Here is a 23,813-nt window from a genome sequence, read left to right on the forward strand (position 1 = left end):
TTGCTGAATCTTACAGGGTAATTCGATTATGATTGTCACCTCCATCCAGGGAGAGGGAAGGGTGAGTTTATTATTGTGCTTGAGGGCTTCTGAAAAACAGCAAATGCATTAGGGCTAAATATGGCATACAGCCTTACCTTTAGTAAGATTGAGGTGTTTCCATCTCTATGTCATATGATTTTGGAAAAGTTACTAAACTTCTGTAAGCCTCAGAATGAGGCCATAATGACATTTACTTAACTCATGGATTATATAGAGAAACAAATGAGATGATACATGCATGTTGTGTTTTAAGAGGCACTTAATGTGTGCTCAACACGATTAGCTATAATTATAATTGTTTTATTATAAATTTTCTTTTGATGGGCCATGATTTTTTCTCATGAGAGCTTTGCATCATTGAAGCAGCAAATCACAAATCAGAGGCTCCCTAGCTGATGGGTATTAGACAAAAGGCACAGACTTGGCTGCAGCCTGCTCTCCTCTGCCCACCAAATTTCCAATGCAGTTAATAAGAACTTCCCTCACAAAGAGCAAAGGCCAGACCATGTTTTTATTTTGGGCAATGAACTGGAAAAGTTATTGGTTATGAAATACTAGAAAGCCTTTTAGGTTTATCATGTAATGTCTGAGCAGGGAGAAAATTGGCATGACCCCTGAAAAAGGAAGACAAAGAACTATCAGTGGGCATTTTCGGACCACATAATTTTGAAAATGTACTTCCTTTTTATTCTTCTCGAGTCTACCACAGCATGAGGCATGAAAACAATTATGCTAGCTGGCGAAAGAGAACATTCCCTGAAGAACATTTGTGTCCCAGCTCACATGAAACTTTTAAAAGATATGCATTTATTATTTAAACAGGATGGTGAATGTAGGCCCTCTGTTTTTGCAACAGGTGTAATGAGGGACATCATGACATTGAAGTGCTCTAACATCATCCAAGATGATCACCCAAGATAAGCCAGTTCTGGGGGTTTTCTTCAGGAAATAGAATAAAATAATTTTGGCTATGTTACTTTGTTTCCACCTGCAAAGGATTTGCATTTTCAGAGAACTAAAGAAATACAACCTGTTGGTTATTTTTCAGCAGCCTAGCCACCACAAGGTGCAAAGATACCCCCTTTTTTTGTTGTAAGCTGGAGTCCAAGGCCTGTTGAGAATCCAGGTGGGTTGCTGGTAGACAGGAAAAATGCAACCAGACTGATCCATGGTATTTCAACTTTAGACTTTAGATATGACAGCCAGGTGGGAGAAAACAGCTGTGGCCCTATTCCTCTCATAAGCCTAACTGGAGAATATCATTGCATAGAGCCTTTCTGTACCCCATAGGATCATATCATGTCTCGCACATACTGTACATAGCTATTTCCAGAAGAAAAAGTTAAAATACTGTCCTGACGGCATAGTATAATTCTTGAAGTTAAATGTTAACCAGTGCCATTAAGTTAAAGAACTCTTAAGTTTTTGTCAAAAAATAAAACAAAACAAAAAATACAATATTAGGGAAACCTGGTTGGACAGTGCTTTACCACAATGAAAGCATTAGGTTTATACAGGCGTTTTTATGTAATTTGCTTTACAGATGTTATTGGCTGTCACTTAAAAGTGATAGTGTGAATGATCTTCTCTTAGTCTGATCAGCTTCCTTGTCATTTTAGCAACTGGATATGGGATGAATGCAGAGACCAGTTGCCACAGCAACAGCATCTTCAGTAAAGGTGATGAGAGAAATCATTTCTCTCTGAATTCTAATAGGTTGTCACTTTCGTTAAACCGGCTGTTTCCCACTGTTTCCCTGATTGCCACAGAGCTGGAGAGATTATCCACAGATTAAGGGCTGCCGCTTCACCTGATCATCTCTGTCCTAATTTATGCTGGATCTTCTAGGAGAAGAAAAATAATAATAATAATAATAATAATAATAATAATAATAATAATAATAATAATTTGAAGCAAAACATTAAGGAGAATATTTTCTGAGATTTGATATTTGTGACTCTACTCCAGAGAAGTAAAACTTTTCTGTGGTAGACTTAGAAAGTCACTCTTAGCAGAAACCATGTAGCATTGAAACAAATCCAGCTACCCTCTGTAAATTACCCAGTTAACTGTGCCTGAACGTGGACTGGATGTGAGACCTGGTTCTCTCACTAAAAGGCAGCTTGAGGATGTGAAGATCATCCTAAAATACATCTGCTCTTGAGATGGTATTTCCAAATTTTAGAAGTCGCTGCGAACAAAGGATTTTAGTTTTTCTCATCTTTAGTTCCAGAAGCCAGGATTAAAGATCTCATTCACTAATGAAAATAAAGGATTATGCAAGTTTCTTCTCCAAACGACCTGCTGTTGAGTAAATTGTGATTGTGGGATGGGATGAGTTTACTGCTGCAAGTCACCCTCTCTTTTTTTCAGAGTAGAAATTATGATTGGGAAAGCATGAGATGAATTATACACAATGTCCAATTCCCTGGATTAATTGAGGTTCGGTCCTAAGCCTACCACATACTAGAGTGACCTTGACTAAGTTAATAACTACCTTAAGCTTCAGTTTCCTTAGGGGAAACACCAGAAAAGCAATAATTTTGTGTTAAAAGAGCTTGATGAAATTAATTGAGGTAATCCATGAGAAGTGCCTAGCATGGTGTTTGACATATAATGGGAACAAAAATTATCCAATCCATTATTATTACTATTTTCTTGACATGAAAGGTCTCTGATGGCCTTATGCTAAGGTACAGCATTAGAAGAGGTGTTTATTTACAGTGTATATCCCAAATATCAAAGTCTACTAGACTAAAACAATGTCCATTTGCTGTGAGTGGTTTTCAAATTATAGTATGAATTGTGAGTGGTTTTCAAACAATAGTATGAGTGCAGTTGAAGCAAATATGTTTTTTTTCCTTTGTGTACACATTTAGTTTTATTGTAACAAAGCAACTTGCACACTTTTAACGTTTAAAACTGAGCATCATTTTTCCTTTCCAGTGAAAACAAAAAAGAAAATTTAAAAATAAACAAACAAAATTACAATAGAGAATGTCAATTCCAAATAAAACCCTACAGGTTCTGTTGATTCTCCCATTGAGTGGCAGGGCTCAAGTCATCATTAGGAGAGAATTTTATTTTAAAAGTGTCATCTTAAACTGCAAGGATGCCCGTTAAACATCACAATTAAACATGCCAAAGGAGAAGCCATGCTGTCAAAATGCCCACTTAACCCACCCAAACATCTCAAACCCACCCTTTGCTGACCTTCTATAACCCCATTTTTTTTAAGTTTTTTTTTTCTTTTTTTAAACAAGAAAAAGTAGACAGATACATGTTGGTAAATGCTAACTGTCCATATTCACATAGAGACACAGTGTAATCTCTGAGCCCAATATACAGAGAAAGGAGGGAAAAAGCTAGAATTCTATGCACTACTACACAGGGGCCTAGCACCCTCCAGCTTCCAGCAGAGTGAAGGGAGCAGAAGGTTTTTCTTTTTTCCCACAGAGCACGGTGGTGTTGATTCCATACAGTTTTTTGTTTTGAGACAGGAAGGGATAAAAATGAATTTAGAACAGAAGGGTGTAGAGATTGTTTTCCCATTGTACTCTGCTCAAGGTATTTCCCCCCAAAATAAGTTGAGAAGCATGGTTTGAGAAAAGAGACCTCAAGAAGAGGGCGACTGAGCACAAGGGGGTGGGGGGAAGGGGGGAAAAAGACTGCAACTTGTTCCCAGGGACTGAATTAAAAAAAACAAAAAACAAAAGAAAGAAAGAAAAAGGTTGGAATCCATCAGTGTTCAATTAGTCGTCTTCTCCTTCATCCTCCTCTCCTTCCTCCCCTTCATCATCATCTTCATCTTCTTCACCTTCATCCTCATCCCCTTCTTCATCAATATCTTCCAATCCTTCTTCTTCATCATCATCATCATCATCTTCTTCTCCTTCCCCTTCTTCATCATCCATATCAGGAACCAAATAGTACTGCAATGGATTTGGCCAAATATCATCTTTGATGACCTCTCCTAACTCATCTGCACCTGCATCAGAATGGTCAGTAAACCAGGTAAAGAAGCTCTCTGGTTCTTCATGCTGCCTCTTCCTGCTGGCTTTATTCTGCATTTGACTTGAACGTTTCGTCAAATCCTTTCCAGATTTCCATTTGATTTCAGTGGACTTTGAAGATGGATCACCACTCTCATTCAGATGAAATTCTTTGGAGAGAACTTTATTTTCGAAGTAAGGATTTTCATCAAAATAAAAATCTATTCTGTAACTTGATTTGATATCTTCAAATTCTGTCACTTCAACTCTGGTCAAATAATGCAGCGCCTCTTCATCTTCCTCCCCAAGCAGTGCGGACACTTGTGGGTGGTTGACAAATGTTGTTACCCCAAAATTTGGGATTTTGGCGATCAATTCTGACCTCTTCTGAAAAAATGGTTGGCAGAGTTTGTTATATTTCTGTTCTACTTTCAATATCTCCTCACTGGCTTGTTCATTAAGTGTGTCTATTTCATTTTGTACTTCATCGATATGTTCAAAAAAAAATGGAAAAAACTTTAAGGACATGGGAACATGCCCAGGATATACTGTTAAGTGAAAAATGTGGATTACAAAATAGTAAGTATGGTAGATGTTATGGTTTAGATATGAAATGTCCCCCAAAAGCTGATGCGGTGAAGGCATGGTCCCTGATGCAACCATTCTCAGAGGTGGGGCTTTGGGGAAGTAATTGGATCATGAGAGCTCTGATCTCGTGAATGGATTAATCCCTCCATGGGTTCATAACTGAATGGACTATTGGGAGGTGGTGAAACTGTAGGAGGTAGGGCATAGTTGGAGGAACTAGGTCAGTGGGGGCATGTCCTTGAAAAATACATCTTGTTCCCAGCCCCTTCTCTCTCTCTCTCTTTGCTTCCTGGGTGCCATGAAATGAGAAGTTTTGCTCTACCAGTTTTGCTTCTGCCATGATGTTCTGCCTCACCACAGACAGGCCCAGAATGCTGACCATGGACTGAAACCTCTGAAATCATGAGCCAAAATAAACCTTTTCTTCTCTAAGTTGATTTTCTCAGGTAATGTCACAGTGACCAAAAGCTAACTAGCAGAACATGACTCTATTTTAAAATGGTATACAAGAAAAGAAGAGATGGTGAACAACGCATACACACATTCATGTACACATGCAGGCATACTCATTGAAAGAATATTCTTGAAAATATTAAGACTAGATATCTCTGGATTTTGAGATTATGAGTGATTTTATTTTTTATCATTATCTTTTACTTAATGTATTTCTCACAATGAACATGTACTGCCTTTGCCGTTAAAGAAAAAAAAAATAGTCACTTTAAAAAACGAAAATGGAATTGACCCTGAAATGTGAATTGACCAGAAGCTTCTTGTCTTGGTATTATTAAATCATGCCTATGGCTGGAGAGCAGAAACAGAAATCCCCGAGGGGCTTTGCACACCAGCCTGGTGCCTCATTAGAGTCATCTTTTGTTTTTCTGGAAACTCTGAAATCAGCTGTATCTGTTCTTTAGCTCAGGACCCAGGAAGATTGAGTCACAAGTGTCACCTTGTCATCCTGAGATCCTTCTCAAATGTGTCTTCTATGGGCATGGCCCCTGACAATTCCATTTATGCTGATGTCTAAACTGTAGCAGTTGAGACTGAGCTCTTCCCACCTGCTTACTGTGGCTTTGATTGACCACTCTGAGCCCAGGGAACTCTCTCACTCTGTATCTGCAGCCAGGGAGAGTGGGACTGTGAAGGCAAGTAGGAAGGGGTCACTTTTCCTCTTACCCCTGGGGTTTATGTGATTTTTTTCAAAAGAGGCTGGATGAACTTCCTTAAAGAGAAATGATGCCATTAGATTCAGAGGCATGCTTGGACATAATCAGAGGTTACCTTTACAAAGTGGCACTTTGGACTCCCTATGTTGAAATCCAATTACTTCCTACTGGTGACCTATATCTCACTCCCATGAAGTGCTGTGAAACTGCAGCCTGGGGCATAGAGGAAAAGTCTGTGTTGCCTTTATGAAGGTGAGCAAACCTGGAGTTAAGAACTCAGAAATCCACTAATGAGACTGAGCTCTTGGTGTTATTGTGTTAGAGAAAATAACCTGACTCACTGCCTCCAGTTTACACAATTTTTAAAAAGCAAGTTTTTTTTTAAAAAAATTTCTCACCTAGGAAAAAATAATCCCAGAAATGGAATTTAATGAATAGAACCAGTGGAATACTGCCATTGAACTATATTAAAATTTAAGAAAAAACAAAAACTCATTACAGTAGAAAATATTTTTTCAATAATAGGCATTTCAGAGAAGCTCTGGAAGAAACAGTTTATTTTTCTAAGACCAGGAAATGCATTCTCCTATAATCTTCAGAGTGCCTTATGCATGATATGGGGTAATAAATTAAGTGCAAAGTAGCTCTTGCCTAAGAGAGCTACAAAGGGCTGCTGTGGGAGCACCTTAAGTTGATAAATAGGCATTGTCTGTTGCTGAGTTGGAAAAGTTGTCAGGTCCCCACTGAAAGCTGTTGAGGAAGTGGTAGGGTAAAAACTGGGCTTTAAGAAATTATCTGATAAGTGTGTGTTACTAGGAGTCCTGGAGGAGAGATAGAGTTAGGGACTTAGTAAAGAACTTGCCAAAGGTATAGAAAGAAGGGGATGGAGTGAGAGATGACAGGAAAGTTAATGGGGTGTACTCAACTGCTCTAGCAGCAAATTAGCTGTGGAATTGGGTCACTGAGAGGTTTATGGCAGGGAAGGGAAACCTGGAGGAAGAGCTGGTTTGCTCAGAAGGCAAGAAGAGAGAGTTTCACCTCTGCTTGCTAATTTGTGATCCTAGCAGGACAAGCAGCCAGGATCTCTAGCAGGAAAATCAAAGAGACAGGTCTAGAAATAATTTCTTTGCATTGGCTGCAAAGAAAGACTGGGCATCATCCAAGTGGCGAAATTTCAACAAGTGAAAGGTATGAAAATACCATGTCAAAGGGTTTAGAAAGTTAAAGAGCACTGAAAAGAAAACTTTTAGGGCAAGAGATAGAAGGAGAGTGAGCAAGCACTCTTTTAGTGACTAATATGATTTTTTCCCACTAGTCTCTTATGTTTAAAATAAGTTAGTTTTATTTTTTTCTTCTCAAATTGTCATATTTAATTTATTAGTTTCCATTGATTGTTCCTCTGAGTGACTTGTTTTTGGTACTCAGGGACTCTTTACCACTCAGCTACATTCCCCAGTCCATTCTATTTTATTTTTTATTTTGAGACAGGTTCTTGCTAAGTTGCTGAGAGTCTTACTAAGTTGTTGAGTCTGATCTTGAACTTGTGATCCTCCTGTCTCAGACCCCCAAGTCAGTGAGATTATAGGCATGTATCAGCATGCAAGACTTGCTTAGGTGACTTATTAATTTTTCCTCTCCATGAGGGAAACTTCCTGAGTTCTTGTTTGTGAAAGAAATAAAATTCAAATATAAAGCTAGGGTTTATGTGGCCTAGAATAGTGCAGCTGGAATGCATTTCTGCATTTCTCCCTGTTTATTTGCGATACCACTTTCAGAACTGTCAATCTAAAGGAGCTCTTATGCTTTCACTATTTCACCATCTTTCAGTAGTTATCAGAAGGTAAAAGTTAAGCTATTGGCATTGCCTTTAAGGCCCTACCCTATATAATTTGGTCTGTCTGGAGATTGAACCTCAGTGCACTTAACCATTGAGCCACATCCCCAGCCTTTTATATATTTTATTTATAGATAAATATAAATATATTTTATTTATAGACAGGGTTTGCTAAGTTGCTTAGGGCCTCACTAAGTTGCTAAAGCTGTCTTTGAACTGGCAGCCCTCCTGTCTCAGCCTTGCAAGCTGCTGGATTACAGGTATGTGCCACTGTGCCTGGCTGCATTATTTATTTATTTATTTATTTATTTTAATTTTATGTTGCAACCACACAAAACTACTTACCAGGCTTAAATAGCCTATGTTTTTGTACTGTCCTCTCTACCTGTCATACCATAAGCTACAGCTGAAGTACTTCTCATTCTTCAAGACTCAGAGCAATGCTATCTCCTTAGGCAGCTTCTTTGGCCTTCATTCCTGTTCTTTGGTGCAGGTAATTTCCCCCTCTTCTATGTTTCCATTTCATTGATTCTACTTGGGGAATCATGAATTCAATGTGTAATAGTTTATTCTCCAACACTGTGAAAAGCCTGAGAGAAAGAACCACGTTATTGTGTTTCCAGTGTTTGGCAAACTGCCTGATTTATAATTGAGGTTTTAAAAAAAGTTTTATATATGAAAAGAAGTGGAGAATTAGCTGCGAGAGATATAGGAGGAAAACCAGATTAATGTCAGTGTAGTCAAGGAAATAAAAGATTGAAAAAGTGAGCATGGGCTACAGGATCAAATGCATTCCAAGAAGGGATGCTTCTTGAGTGATGACAGCCTTCGCTTTCTTGTCCCCTTCTCACCCCTAGCCTCCTGCAGCCTGAACTCTGTTTCTACATGTTTCCTGTTGCTGTTCTCTGGAGGGTCATCACTGATATCTGCTATAGTTTGGGTCTGGAATATCTGCCAAAGTCTTGGTCCTCAGGTTGGTGCTGTTGGAAGATGGTAGAGCCTTAAAGAGGTGGGACCTTAATGGGAAGATTTAGGTGGCTGGCGGTGTGCCCTTGAAGGGAGTTATGGGATGCGGGTCTCATCTTCTCTCTCTTTGTTTCCTGGCTGCCATGAGATGAACAGCTCACTCATCCTTATGTTCCCTGCCATGATGTGCTGCCTTGTCACAGATTCAAAAGCAGTGGGGCCAACCAAATGGACTAAAGCTGCCAAAACTGTGGACCCAAATAAGCCTTTTCTCTTGAGAAACTGATTTATCTCAAGTATTTGTTATAGTAACAGAAAACTGACTAATATACACAAAGTTGGTACTGAGAAGTAGGGTTGTTGCTGTGACTATATCTGAGAAGATGTGGAAGACCAATTGGCTTGTGGGAGGAATTTGGAAAATTTTGAAGAAGCAGGTTAGAGAAAGCCTAGAATGCTGTCAGTGGATGTTGAGAGCCACAACCAAGTCGGGATGGCGCCTGGCATTTAGCCAGAAGGAGTGGTTGGGAAGTGACGCCAGCGAGCCATTGGGATGATGGTGATTAAGTTAAGCTGTGTATAATTATTGGGATGGTGACTGATTGCTGTAACTGGATGATGCTGGATTGGGGCAAGCTGTGTATTCAGTTGTGTATGTGGACTTCTGCTGTCTGGCAGTGGGATGGCTCCTGCTGCCTAGGGTGTCCACTACTTTTGAGTTCTCGCAGAGTTCCCATTGGTTCTCGCGGAGTTTCTGTGGAGTTCTAGAGAGTTCCCGTTGGGTTCTGGCAATAAAGTACTTTCTGTTTGAACCTACAAGTGGCTCATGACCTCCCAGTTATTTTGGTGCCCAGCCAGACTGCGGCGAGTGGATGTTAATGGGAGATTCTGGTAAGAAATCAAAAGACCAGAATGCTGATAGAAATGCAGATCATGAAGGTTATGATCATAAGTTTCAGATAGAGATAAGGAATCTATTTAGACTAAAGGCCAATCATTTACAGCATGGCAAAAATTTTGAATGCATTAGTGAGACTGTGGGAGGCTGAAATTCTCAGGTGCATGAAGTTTCAGGACTACACAGGATTTGGTCAGTAGCATAGATATTTCTGGCTGGTTTTTTTTTTTTTTGCCAAATTTACTAAGAGAATTATAAACAAAGAAGAACAGAGTGGAAAAATTTACAAAACTTGCAATTTGGCCAGAAAAGAAAAGTTTTTTAAAGATGCTTCTGAGGAAGGCATAGTTGCTAAAGAGATCAGCTCTATTAAAATGAAGTCAAGTACTTTGCCCAGAGACAATAGGAAAGATGCCATAAGTCATCTCAGGAATCAGTGGGTAATATCCCCACCCCCATTCAAAGGTCCAAAAGTGTACATGTGAACTCATTTCAAAGACTTTCTTTTGAAAAGAGAGCTCCAGGCACTCTGCTTGCACAGGGCCTCCTAGGGAAATGTTTCCTAGGGATTTATTTCTCATGTTCAGTCTTAAAGATACTAAGTGGGCACTGAAGCTATGGTTCAAGTGGGCTCTGGTACAGCTCACACCAGTGCTAGGTCTTGGCACCATTTGCATGATGTTAGTTTTGCAGGCATGCAAAATGCAAGATACAAGAGATACAGGATAATGGAGGTTTCCACTGAGATGTCAAAGGAAAACCTGGGAGGTGAGGTAGTGCTGGGTCAGAATTCCTGAAAGAAGCCCAAGATAGGGCAAAAAATGTGTGAAGCTGTGAGAGTGAAGCCAAAGCAGCAATGGAGAGACCCCAGGAAGTTATAGTTGCCATGGATATGGAACACCTGCCAAGGAAAGATGCAGGCAGTAAGCAGAGCCATTAGGAGTGTGGCCATGTGGGTTTCAGCCAGCCAGGCCAGAGGGGGGATGACCCGAGGCCTTGGGAGTCCACATTTCACTACAGTGGGTCAGACAAAAAACATTCAGATTTAATGTTTGACCCACTGGGTTTTTGTCTTTGTTCTGATCCTTCCTTTTCATGCACCATTACTGCATTCCAGAATGGGAATGTTACCCTGTGCCATTGTAACTTGGAATTACTTGTCTTTTGATTTTTATAGGTAAGAGTTTGCCTTGAGTCTCAGAGGAGACTATAGTCTTTAACTTTAGACAATGCTGGGACAGTTAAGACTTTAGGGATTCTTGGGGATAGACGATATGATATGCATTTTGCATTGTGAAATGGACATGCATCTTTGGGGGTAGGACAGAATGGTATAGGTTGGATCTGGAATGTCTCCCAAAGTCTCACATGTTACAGGCTTGGTTTTGTGTTTGGCACTACTGGAATGTGGTAGAAACTTTTACATGGCAGGACCTAGTGGGAAGATTTATGTCATTGGGGGCACCCCCACCAAAAAAAAAGGGATTATAGGCTGCTATAAAAAAGGGATTATATCCTCTCTCTCTTTTACTTCCCAGCTGTGTGAGGTGAGCAACTTTGTCCTTCACATGCTTCCTGCTATGATGTGCTGCCTTACCACATACTGAAAGCAACAGAGTCAATAGGACATAGAAGGAACCTCCAAAACTATAAGCCCCAAACAAACCTCTTTTTAAGTCAATTTGTGTCAGCCATTTGTTATAGTAACAGAAAGTTGACTCGTACACTATCTTAACCACAGAACCTGATGGATTCCCCTTCTTTCTTATACCATCTTCAGTGTGCCCCATGCTGTTCTTAGATATGTGGCCATATCTAAGGTTAAGTAACATGAAGTGGTAACAAATGGCCATGGAATTGAAGAGATTAATTAATCATCTATCAGGATGTTATAGTGGTCATAATCTTGAATGCTGATGCTGCTACCAGGGGCTTGGGATGGGGAAATACAAAGCAAAATACCTAGTAAAAGGTGAGAAAGGGTACCAGAAATAAGAAGGGGAGGTAATTGGAGGTGATGATGAATGGGTGGTGAAGGGAAGGAGGGAAGGTTGCCCATTGATGGTAGAAGAACAATCATTTGAGAAGGAGCTGTGGGAAGAAAGGTGTGCTCACCCAGGGAAGTGTTTTGACTGAAGGGAGCCAGGTTCCAGCCATAGTGAGGAGCAAAGGGAAACATGGACTGTGATCGTGATATAACAGGGGTTTACAGGGTTACATGAAAGGGTAAAAGGCAGGGTGGGGGATGGATTGGAGTAGAGCCTGGATGGGGAAAAGATTATATGAGGACATAACAAGGGGAAGGGTTTACTCCCAAAGTGGAAGGGAGAGTTCAGTGGCTCTTTGACATAAAATTTTATGGACTTTAAAAAAAAAAACAGTGATTACTTACATTTCTTTGACTATCATTTTGTGAAAGCTTAGACATTTGAATTTAATTTCAGAAATCAGGACAGTTTAAAAAGTTCTGTGTATATTTTTACATTGTCATATTTTAAAATCTAATTTATATTTTAAAATTATATACATTTACTAGAAAGTCACTATGTTATAGCTCAGTTGGTAGAGTATTTGCCTCATGTGCACAAGGCCCTGGGTTCAATTCCCGGCACCACCCAAAAAAAAAAAAAAGTCACTATATTGTTTTTATTTTTTTCAGTTTTCCATGTAATGTTGAAAATTATGTTTATTTATTACATTTACCAGCAGTATGATCTTGGGACAATTATTTAACCAATCTTGGTTTCCCCTTTTTAAAAATAGATATAATTACATTCTCTATCACACAGTTTTTGTCAGGATTAGATGAGCTAATAGTATGTAGAGTATTTATAGCAGTGCTTGGCACACACTGAGCTATGAATCAGCATGACTAAAAAGATGAGATAAGGGAAGCAGGGAATTGGATAACAGATAGAATCACATGGTAGTGACAAGAAAATACATTTTATGATATAGAATTTTGTTACTGGAGGAGGATTAACTATCTCTTAAGTTCCCAGTGAGATGTTGCAAGCTTACTTCCCTATGGGACTGACTGAGTTCAACGGGCTCTTGATTCATTAATGAATTAAATAAAAGATTGAGGCTTACTTTTTCCTCTACTGTAAGTATTCTTCTGTCCTCTGTTGGCATTAGTCCTTTTTCTGTTGCTATAGAAGAATGCCTGAGACCAATAATTTATAAAGAAAGCCAATCCCAAAAAAACAAATGCTAAATGTTAGCTCTGATATAAGGAGACTTATTCATAGTGGGATTGGGAGGGGGAGCATGGGAGGATTAGATGGACTCTAGATAGGGAAAAGGAGTGGGAGGGGAAAGGAGGGGTTATGGGGGTAAAAAAGATAGTGGAATGAGATGGATATCATTATCCTAAGTACATGTATGAAGACTCGAATGGTGTGAATATACTTTGTATACAACCAGAGACATGAAAAATTGTGCTCTAGATGTGTGATAGGAATTGTAATGCATTCTGCTGTCATATATAACAAATAAGAATTTAAGAAGAAGAGAAAAGAAGTTTATTTTGACTCACGGTTCTGGAAATCCAAGAGCATGGTGTAAGCATCGCCATGTTCTACTGAGGGTATCAAGTGAAAAGCAGAAGAGCAGGTGAGAACATGTAAAGAGAGAGGGAAGATGTGAAGGAATTGACCTGCTTTATAATAATCAGGTCTCCAAAGAACTAATCAATCTCTAAAGGAATACATAAATCTCTCTTAAACATCTAATCACCTTTTAGAGGCCCCATCTCTCAACACTGCTGTGCTGGCAACCAAGTTTCAACATGAGTTTTGGTGGTGATAAACCACATTCACCCCATAGCAAGGCCTTTTCTGTTTCCTTTTCTTAAATATGTCTTTGTTTCCCACATAATTTCCTTCATGTGTTAGTCAGCTTTGTATCACTGTGACTAAACTACCCCACAAGAACAATGTATGTAAGAGGAGATATTTATTTTGGCTCACAGTTTCAGAGGCTCAGTCCATGGTTGGCTGACTCCCTAGCTCTAGGCCCAAGGTCAATCAGAGCATCATGGTGGAGGGGTGTGGCAAAGGAAAGCTTCTCAATACATGAAAGCCAGGAAGCAGGGAGCTTGAGTTCAAGGAGCCAGAAATAATACAATCTCCAAGGGCATGCCCCAGTGACCTTCTTCCTCTAGTATGCCCTACCGTCCCACAGTTGCCACCCATTAATCTATTCAAATTATTAATCCACTAATTATATCATAGCTCTCATAATATTATTATTTCACCTCTGAACATTCCTGCATTGCCTTAAGCTGGGACATGAGACTTTGGGGACACTAATAATATTCCACCCCTGATCCGTAAAAGCTCATGCTCATCTCACCATTCAGAATGCACTTAGTTAATTTCCAAAAGTCCCCATAGTCTTAACAGTTCCAGCATTGCCTGAAAGTCCAAGTCCAAATTTTCATCTAAGACTCAAGACAAACTCTTGAATATTTTTCTCTATAGTGATCAAACCAAGTTACACATATATCTCCAATATATAATGGCACACAGTAAACATTTTTATTCCAAAAGAGAGAAATAGAGCTATAGAAAGAAGGGATGGGACCAACGCAAGACTGATATCTAGCTAGGCAAACAAGTTCTGTAGCTCCACATCCAGCATCTGGTGCACATGGCATTGTGATGTTTTCTGTCCCTTTGGCCTTTCTGGTTGCAGCTCACATGACCTCTTTCTTGACCATTTTCTTCTTAATTCCTGCAGCTTTTCTTTTTTTTAATTTTTGAGAGAGAGAGAGAGAGAGAGAGAGAGAGAGAGAGAGAGGAGAGAGAATTTTTAATATTTATTTTTTAGTTCTCGGCGGACACACATCTTTGTTTGTAGGTGGTGCTGAGGATCGAACCCAGGCCACACGCATGCCAGGCGAGCGTGCTACTGCTTGAGCCACATCCCCAGCCCCTCCTGCAGCTTTTCTTGCAGACAATTCATGTTACTGGCATCTCTTAATCTCAGGGGTCTCCACTGCACCTTTGGCTTCCTTCTCGTCTTTGCACATCACCCTCCCAGGGGATGCTTGCAGGGATTCCCACCCTGGAAGGCCTTTCTTTGAAATCTTGGTGGAAGTCTCCATGGCTTCCCTACTCCTGCATCCTACATTCCAGCAGAACCAGTGCCAAGGGCTTCCTGGTACCATTGCTGCAGCAGCCTCTGAGTGCCTGAGTGGGTGAGCATGGTAAGACAACTTTCTAGGCCTCACTCTGCAAGTAGGGTGCCCCTGTGGTCTCTTCTCAAAGGAAGTTTTTACTTTTACACCTGTGCCCACAAGCCAGATATCCTGTTTCTTTGTGTGAAGTACTTAGCATATCTTTAGTAGCTATGATTTTTTCCAACAATCACACTTTCCTTGGCCCCAGTTCACATGCACTTTTCTGGCCAAATTTCAAGTGTTTCACATCTTTCTACTCTGATTTCTGCTTCTGCTTCTCACAGTAAAGTTGGTTAAAACATGAGCTTCAGGGGACACCTCATATTCAAACCATAACACATGAGAACATGGACTTCCAGTTTGATGAGTCCCAGCACCTAATGCAGAGCCTTTCACATTGGTCATTATTTATTAAATAAATGAGTGGAATACCTAGGCATATACATTTTCCAGCCCTTATGATGTTTCTGTTTCTTTGCTAGTTGTTCTAACACTTATAAGAAGACTTTAAAATAGTTGATTATTTAATTACCACACATACACAAAATGGAAAAGGTCTTACTTTATTCACACATACACAAAACAGAAAAGGTCTAACTTTATACATTTTATCCATTGAAAAGGTCTAACTTTATCCATTTTATCCATTTTATCAATCATGGTAAATGATGGATTTCTAGATAAATAAAATTGCTATTCTTTAACTGCTAATATTTCTCTTTTTAGCTATTATATATGTATTATATATGCATATAGCATATTAGATATGTATATATTGCATATTTAATTTTTATTAATTGTATGTATGTCCTTAGCTAAAAGAGAATTTATCTTGATATATTGATAATTCAAGATTATTATTATTAACAATGATTTTTCTTCAAGACTATTGAGATATATGAAATTGCCCCTATGATAAATCAGTTCTTCCATCTGATATTCATAAGAAGAGGAGAAAATTAGGATTGTTTAGTTCAGCTGATACCATTAGGCTGAACATTATTAGTTTTCACTATAGAATAAATTCTTTTCCTAGCAGCCTTTTGTCCTTCTAGTATGATCTATCTAACTGAAAGGAAACTGAGAAACATATCCTTTATTCCAGGTATCCATGTGTTCCCATAGGCATTGGGGGTTTTGTTGTCATTTATTCATTTGAGAAATTTTTACTTAAGACCATGTATGATGGTAACTCTTAAATTTTTTTTTATTGCTGGATACTAATTATACAGAATAGTGGGTTTCATTGATGTCTTTAAATTTTTTTTGACAAATGCTGAGGAACAGTATAGCTGGATAATATGGTAGTTCTATTTTTAGTTTTTGATGAATCCACATACTGATTTCTATAGAGGCTGTACTAATTTATATTCCCCACCAAGAGTGTGTAAGGGTTTCTTTTTCCTTGAATTCTTGCTGGCATTTATTGCTATTTGTGTCCTTGATGATTGCCATTATGACTGGAGTAAGATGAAATATCTGTGTAGCTTAGATCTGCATTTCCTTGATAGCTGAAGATGTTGAACATTTGTTCATAAAATTGTTGCCATTTGTACTTCTTCTTTTGAGAAGTGTTTGTTTAGTTCATTTGCCCATTTACTGAATAGGTAGTTTGATTTTTGTTTTTTTTTTTTTTTGTTGTTGTTGTTGTTCTTTACATATTCTGGACATGAATCCTCTGTTGGAATAGCTGGCAAAAGTCTTCTTTCATTCTGTAGGTGTTGTCTTCACTCTCTTGTTTCCTCTGCTGTGCAATTTAAAAATTTGATTCCTTCCCATTTATTGATTCTTAGTGTTGTTTCCTGTAAGAGTCCTATTCAGGAAGTCATTGCCTGTGCCGATGTATTGGAGTATTTCCTGTATGTTCTTTTTCTAGAAGTTGCAAAGTTTCTTGTCTTATACTAGGTGTTTGATCCATTTTGAGTTAAGTATTGTGCAGGGTGAGAGGGAATGACCTAGTTTTATTCTTCTACATAGGGATGTCCAGTTTTCCAAACACCAATTGTTTAAAAGGCTCTCTTGTCTCTAATGTAGGCTTTTGGCACCTTTATCAAGGATCAGAAGACTGTATCTGTGCAGGTTTGTTTCTGTGTCTTCTATTCTTTTCCCTTGGTCTACGTGCCTGTTTTTGTACCAGTACCATGCTGTTTTGGTTACTGTAGTTTTATAGTATAAATTGAAATTGGACATTACCATGCCTTCAGCATTGCTGTTTTTGCTCAGGATTGCTTTGGATATTCTGGGTTTTTTGTGAACTTTAGGATTCACATGAGTTTTAGAATTTCTTTTTCAGTTCAGCAGAGAGCGTCATTGGTATTTTGATGAGGATTGCATCTAACCTGCAGATAGTTTTTGGTACTGTGGCCATTTTAATGATATTAATTCTGTCAAGAACATGGGAGAACATGAGAAGTCTTTCCCTCTTCTAGTGTCTTCTATTTCTTTTTTCAGCCTTCTTTGTTTTTTATGGTAGATGTCTTTAACTTCCTTGGTTAGATTTATTCCTAAGAATTTAATTTATTTGAGGTTATTGTGAATGGAAGTTCAGTTACTCCTCTAGGTGCTTGAAATATATCAATGAACAAAATAGGCAAAGTTTTTTTCTTAATTAAGGGGGCATTAAAATTATACAAAATATTAGGATTCATCGATACATTCATATATGCACACAATATGGTCAATTTCATTGCTTATTACCTCTTGTGGCCCTCCTTTTCTCATTCTTTCCAGATCCACATCCTCTCTTCTCCTGGTCTTCCTTCCTTTCTCATGAAAAATCTGTATCCCCCTTTTTTCTTTTTATCTTCCACATATGAAGGAAACCATATGGCACTTGATTTTCTGAGTTTGGCTTATTTTGCTTATATAATGTTCTCAAGCTCCATCTAATTTTCCTGCAATTGACATAATTTCATTCTCATGCCTGCACAAAACTCTATTTAGAGTATATATATATCCATTCATCCATCGACATGCACCTAGGCTGGTTTCCTAACCTGGCTATTATGAATCAAGAAGAATTTCTTGCGTTTATAAAGCTTGTATTCTTAGTAGAAAAAGGCAAACAAATAATAAATGCAACAAATTAGTAAACTGTATAGTATGCTAGAAGTGATAAGTGCTATAGAAGAAAGTAGAAGGTAAAATGAGGATTGAGACTATAAAGGCAAGGTCTTCATATTAAAAATTATTCATATTAAACATATAGGGCAGTCTTTATTGATAAGATCATATTTGAAAAATAACCTTGAAACAGAGGCAGCAAATTAGCCACACAGATATTTGGGAGAAGAACTTTGGAAAGAGGGTACAGCCAGCGCAAAGGTTCTGTGGCAGGAGCATGACTGGCAGGTTCAAGGAACAGCAAAGGGGTCAGTGTGTTAGAGAAGAGTGAGGGAGGGAGGTATGTGGCAGATGATGTTAGAAAGGCAATGGTGCTGTTATGATTTGCATCTTAATTATTACCCAAAGGCCTATGTACTAATGGCTTGATCACCAGTCTGTGGCACTACTGGGAGGTGGCTATGAGCGAAGAGGGAAATGTTCTAAAATCTTCAAAAGAGCACTTTGGCTAATCTGTTTTAAATAGACAAAAGTGATAAGAATAGAAGAAAAAAAAGATACATCATGAAATTAGTGTAGTAATCCAGGCAAGAAAAAGTCATTACACAGATAAGGTGGGTAGCAGTGGAGGAGTTATTAGCAGGTGTTTTATGGATATATTTTGGAAGTAGAGACGTGTGTTCCAGAGCCAAGTGGAGTTGTTAAGGAGATAATGGATAACTGGATTTTAGGAGAGGTGGTGTCGGAGAGAAATCTGGGAGTTGTCAGCACATAGTGATCCAAGTCATGAGACTGGATGAGAGGTCCTCAAAGGATAAGTGTAGATGGAACAAAGAGGACCAAGATATTAGCTCTGGAGTGCTGTTCAGGAAAAGGTGAGGGAGAAGAGAAGGGCCCTACCAAGGACACTAAGAAGTGGTGACCAACAAGGAAGGCCAAGAGGGGACACTGGATACCAATGGAAAGCCAATAATTTTTGCCACGTCTGAGAAATTGGCTATCCATATTTGTTGGGAGACAGTGAATAAATTCAGTAGAGCGCAAGAGGGTTTCCTATGGCTAAACCAGTTGTAGTAGTAACAACAGTAAGAGTAGAAATTATAATAATAAAATTAGCAACTGCAAACATTTCATGAGCATTTTTTACTTGTTTGTACTGTGTCCAAACAAGAAGGTACAAACAAGAAGCTGAAGCCCAGAGGGTGCAGAACTTGTTCGTGGTGCAGGTTCTTAGGCCCATGGCTGATTTGGTTGCTAGAGGTGCTGGGCTTTGGCTTGAGTCTCGAAATTCCACGCTGAGCAGTGACTTTACTGGGTGTGACTCAGGTAAGGTGTTCCCTGCAGTTCTTTTTCTTACCTTTACTTGCCTGTTAACTCAAGTGATAAGCCTATATGCTGAGTGCTTAGTTTTATGTTTTAAGTGACCCTATAGAAAACAATTTTTTCTTTATTTCCCAGTTAATGAATTTGAATATTTCCCCTGAGTTTGTCCCCAATTAGGACACAGTCTTTTAGATTGATCTCTGTGCTTTTGAAACAGCTGATAAGTGTTCTTTTATCGAGTGGCAATTACTGGTATTCACTTTAGAACTTCCCTTTTCAATGCACCCTCTGCCAGCTATCTCTTGGCTTTGCCTATGATGATATTGCTTGAATATGATTTCTGTTTCTATTTTTATCTGTCCTGGTCTGTGTTCTGCTTCTGTGGCAGAATAGCATAGAATGGTAAATTAAAAACAATAGAAGTTTATTTGGCAAGTCCAAGGTTGAGGGGCTGCCTCTGTTGAGGGCCTTATTGCCACATCAACATGACGAATGGCATCTCCTGGTGAGAGGGCACCCTAGAGAGAGGGGCTGCTGAGCAAGATGGCACCCTGGAGGTGCTTGTCTATCAAAGCTACTCCTGCAATTACAACATTATCCATTTTTAAGGTGAGTCCTCATGACCAAATCACCTTTTCGAGGTCCCACCTCCCAGTATTGTCACGGTGGCAGACAAATTTCAACACAAGATTTGTAGGAGACATTCAAAAAAGCATTATTTCTAACACCAAAGAAAACAGTTCCCCAAATGTGGACTCTGGGAGTTCTCAAAGTGCCTGTTACATTTCTCATACTTTTTCTTGGCTTATCCTAATTTTAAAGGTAGTAGGCCCATTCCAATATTTGGAGCTTTTAGTTACTGTGTGAAGAGCAAAATATGGCACAAAACTGAAGAGGTTTTCTTGGAGTAAATGAGATGAAAATTTTATTTAAAATGTCATAATGATCAAGTGGAGGTTGCGTTTTATATTATTCTGCAGAAATAGGCTTCTCGTGTGTCCTACTGAATGCAGCTCTCTGATGAAAGGCCTTAAGAAAAATTTGGCATGTGCTATATTAACAAAGACAAACTCCACTCACATCTGCCAACAGCTGAAAGGCAGATTCTTGTGGTAACATCTCTGAATTATAAACAATGCCATAATAACACTTGTAATTTGCAATGTCATCAGCTAAAACAAGAGGCGGTTATTGCAAATTGTATTGCTAATATTTGAGAAACGGAGCTCTAATGTTGCTAAATCTAATTCCTAGGAATTCCACAGAGCACTGAGCACATTATAAGATTACACTGCTCTGAGCGTGTCCTCATTAAGACTGCTGGCTACTGAGTTTTTATCGCTCCCCTGGGAGGTTTGTTGAGTTAATGCTGCCAGTAAGAGGTCCTGTTTCCCAAGCCTCCCCGCATAAGTCTGTGGCCAGTGACGTGCCAGGGTAGGTCATAACTGTTTGCCTTTGCCACCTCTGCGGAAAGTGAAGGCCATTCGAAATCAGCATGAAGTGTGGTATAGCGATCAAAGATGTAAGTGTCTAAACCATCACACAAAATGAAACCACAAAAAGGAATGCTGTAAGAGATCCAGGATGAAAACATGTAAGGTTAGCAGTCAGGAGCATTCAAGGTCTAGGCGGATGCTCAATAGACTCAGTGTTTTCATCATGAAGGTCACTCGTATTTACCATGATTATTGTTATGATTTGCTGTTGGGCACTTCCTGTGAGGCAGGCATTAGGAAAAATGCCTCACGTGCATTTTTTTGATTCTCCTTACCAAATCTTACTAAGCTAGGTGCTATCGTGGACCCTGTTCTACAGATGAGAGGACCGAGGTTCCCATTTTCAGTTTATAGTTTAGAAGATGCTGAGCTGGCATTTGAACCCAGGTCTATATTGAACCACTCTGCCCTGATGCTGCCTGATGTATAAGTACAAAACTTATAAATCTGGGGAAATCCCATTTTAAAACAGTGGTAGAATCTTTGTCCATTGGCTTCTTTCTAGCATCTTCTAAGAGTTAAAAAGTAATAAGGAGCCGGGCATGGCAGTGCAGGTCTATTATCTCAGTTACTGCAGAGGCTGAGATGGGAGAATGGTGAGTTTGAGGCCAGCCTGGGCAACGTGAAAAGGTAAGCAATGGAGGTTTAAAGTATTAGAAGATGACTTGTTTGGGGGTAACCATTGTATCTATCTGATTTAGGAAGTATGTTTTCCTAAGCCTCATAAAAGAAATTATAAGATACGTATCAGTTTTCACCAATACAAAATAAAACAACAAAAACAAACAAACAAACAACAAACAAAACAGAACCAGAATTTAAATTGCTCGCTAACATTCAACCAGTAAAAAATGGAACCAAGATTTGAGCCCCCATCTAATTCAAACTCTGGGCTCTTCCAGCTATTTCCTACATACTCCAGTGTGTTTGTGTGTGTGTGTGTGTGTGTGTGTGTGTGTGTGTACACGCATGCGTGCACTTTTGTATCTCTGAGAATGGTGGGATATGTATAAGTTTTTTTTAGGGATATACTATATTAGTCATGAGATTTTTCTAGAATTCTAGGATTTGGAATAAACTTCAAAGGTTATCTTCTTGGGTCTGGATTTGATTGTGGTCTACAGTCATGCTATCAAGTTTGTTTCTTTTTTTTTTTTAAATACTTCAAGTATTGGAAAATTCATTGCTGAATTAGTCCTCCCTGAAATATTTTTCTAAAGAAGCCTTAGCTTTGTTTCTCTCCACATCTCTGTCATTGGTTCTGGTTCCAAAACTTTGGAATGTGCAGAACAAGTCAATAAACTTCAGCAAGGAAACCATGTAAATAATTCAAGATGCTCACTGTGGTCCACCTTGAATCTTTTCTAGTCTTCATGGTCTCCCATATTCTACAAGCATTCTTCTTAGGACATAGATTCGGGTCTATCCTGATCCTATTCGTTCTCCCATAAAGGGAGATATATCTTTCTTAAACCACAATACTTAGGATCAATAACTCTTCCCTAGGTGAGATCTTATCATAAAAGACCAATATGGCACATCCATAACCTTGTTCTTCTAGATACCATGTTAATATCTTCAGTGGTTTCTCTCTAAATTTTTTCCTATTTGGTGCTACTAAGTTAGACTGCCTTTAGATTGGCAGTTACTTTTTGGTTCTAAGTATCAAACTTTTACATTTATTCTTGGTTAACTCTATCATGTTATATTTGCCTTCACCTTAGTTCTGTCATTCAACATATTTATCAATCTCCCAAAGTCAGTATTCAGTTCAGGAAAAAAAACTTCTCTAGGTATTTTCAGCAGGAAAGAATTTCACGCATACAATTAGGTGCTTATAAAAATCATTGAAAGATGCAATTAGTTTGACATATGGAAATCAACAAAAGTAATTGATCACATCAATAGACTTAAAAACAAGAATCATATGATCATCTCAATAGATGTAGAAAAAGCATTTGACAAAATATAGCACCTTTTCATGTTCAAAACCCTAGAAAAACTAGGGATAATAGGGACATATTTCAACATTGTAAAAGCTATATATACTAAACCCAAGGCCAACATCATTCTAAATGGAGAAAATTCGAAAGTGTTGCTTCTAAAAACTGGAACAAGAAAAGGACGCCCTATTTCACCACTTCTATTCAACACTGTCTTGAAACTCTAGCCAGAGCAATTAGACAGATGAAAGAAATTAAAGGGATATGAATAGGAATAGAAGAACTCAAACTATCACTATTTGCTGATGACATGATTCTATATTTAGAAAATCCAAAAAATTCCACCATAAAACTTCTAGAGTGAATAAATGAATTCAGCAAAGTACCAGGATATACAATCAATACCCATAAAGCAAACATGCTCCTATACATCAGTGATGCATGTACTGAAAGGGAAATTAGAAAAAAATACCCCATTCACAATAGCCTCAAAAAACAAAAACAAAACAATACTTGGGAATCAATCTAACAAAAGAGGTGAAAAAGACCTCTATAATGAAACTACAGAACACTAAAGAAAGAAATTGAAGAAGACCTTAGAGATGGAAAGACCTCCCATTCTCTTTAATAGGCAAAATTAATATTACCCAAATGGCCATACTACCAAAAGCATTATACAGATTTTATGAAATTCCTATTAAAATCCCAATGACATTCTTCATAGAAACAGAAAAAGCAGTTATGAAATTCATTTGGGAAATTAAGAGACCCAGAATAATCAAAGCAATTCTTATCAAGAGTGAAGCAGGAAGCATCACAATACCAGACCTTAAACTATACTACAGAGCTGTGGTAACAAAAACAGCATGGTATTGGCACCAAAACAGACATGTAGACCAATGATAGAGGAGAGGAGATATAGAGAAAACCCCCACATAAATACTGTTATCTCATACTAGACAAAGATGCCAAAAAATTCACTGAGAAAAATATAACCTATTCAACAAATGGTGCTGGGAAAACTGGAAATCCACATGTAACAAAATGAAAATCTCTCACCCTGTATGAAATTCAACTCAAAGTGGATCAAAGACTTAGGCACTAGAACAGAAAATCCTGTGCCTAATAGAAGAAAAAGTAGGCCCAAGGGCTGGGGATGTGGCTCAAGCGGTAGCGCGCTCGCCTGGCGTGCGTGCGGCCCGGGTTCGATCCTCAGCACCACATACCAACAAAGATGTTGTGTCCACCGAGAACTAAAAAATAAATATTAAAAATTCTCTCTCTCTCTCTCTCTCTCTCTCTCTCTCTCTCTCT

The 23,813-nt window shown here is 38.7% G+C and overlaps 1 protein-coding gene across 1 annotated transcript; it reads right to left on the reverse strand.

The window, feature by feature from the left end:
- Positions 1-2,982: 2,982 nt before the first annotated feature.
- LOC308648253 (protein SET-like) lies at positions 2,983-4,562 on the reverse strand (the record flags this gene model as incomplete). Its single annotated transcript, XM_081292908.1, has 1 exon — positions 2,983-4,562. One exon carries the CDS (start codon positions 4,560-4,562, stop codon positions 3,795-3,797), a length of 768 nt encoding a protein of 255 aa, XP_081149034.1. The 3' UTR covers positions 2,983-3,794.
- Between the last annotated feature and the right edge of the window lie 19,251 nt (positions 4,563-23,813).

Source organism: Spermophilus citellus, assembly GCF_964194105.1.
Source record: "Spermophilus citellus genome assembly, chromosome: 4".
In the NCBI taxonomy this organism is placed as follows: Eukaryota; Metazoa; Chordata; class Mammalia; order Rodentia; family Sciuridae; genus Spermophilus; species Spermophilus citellus.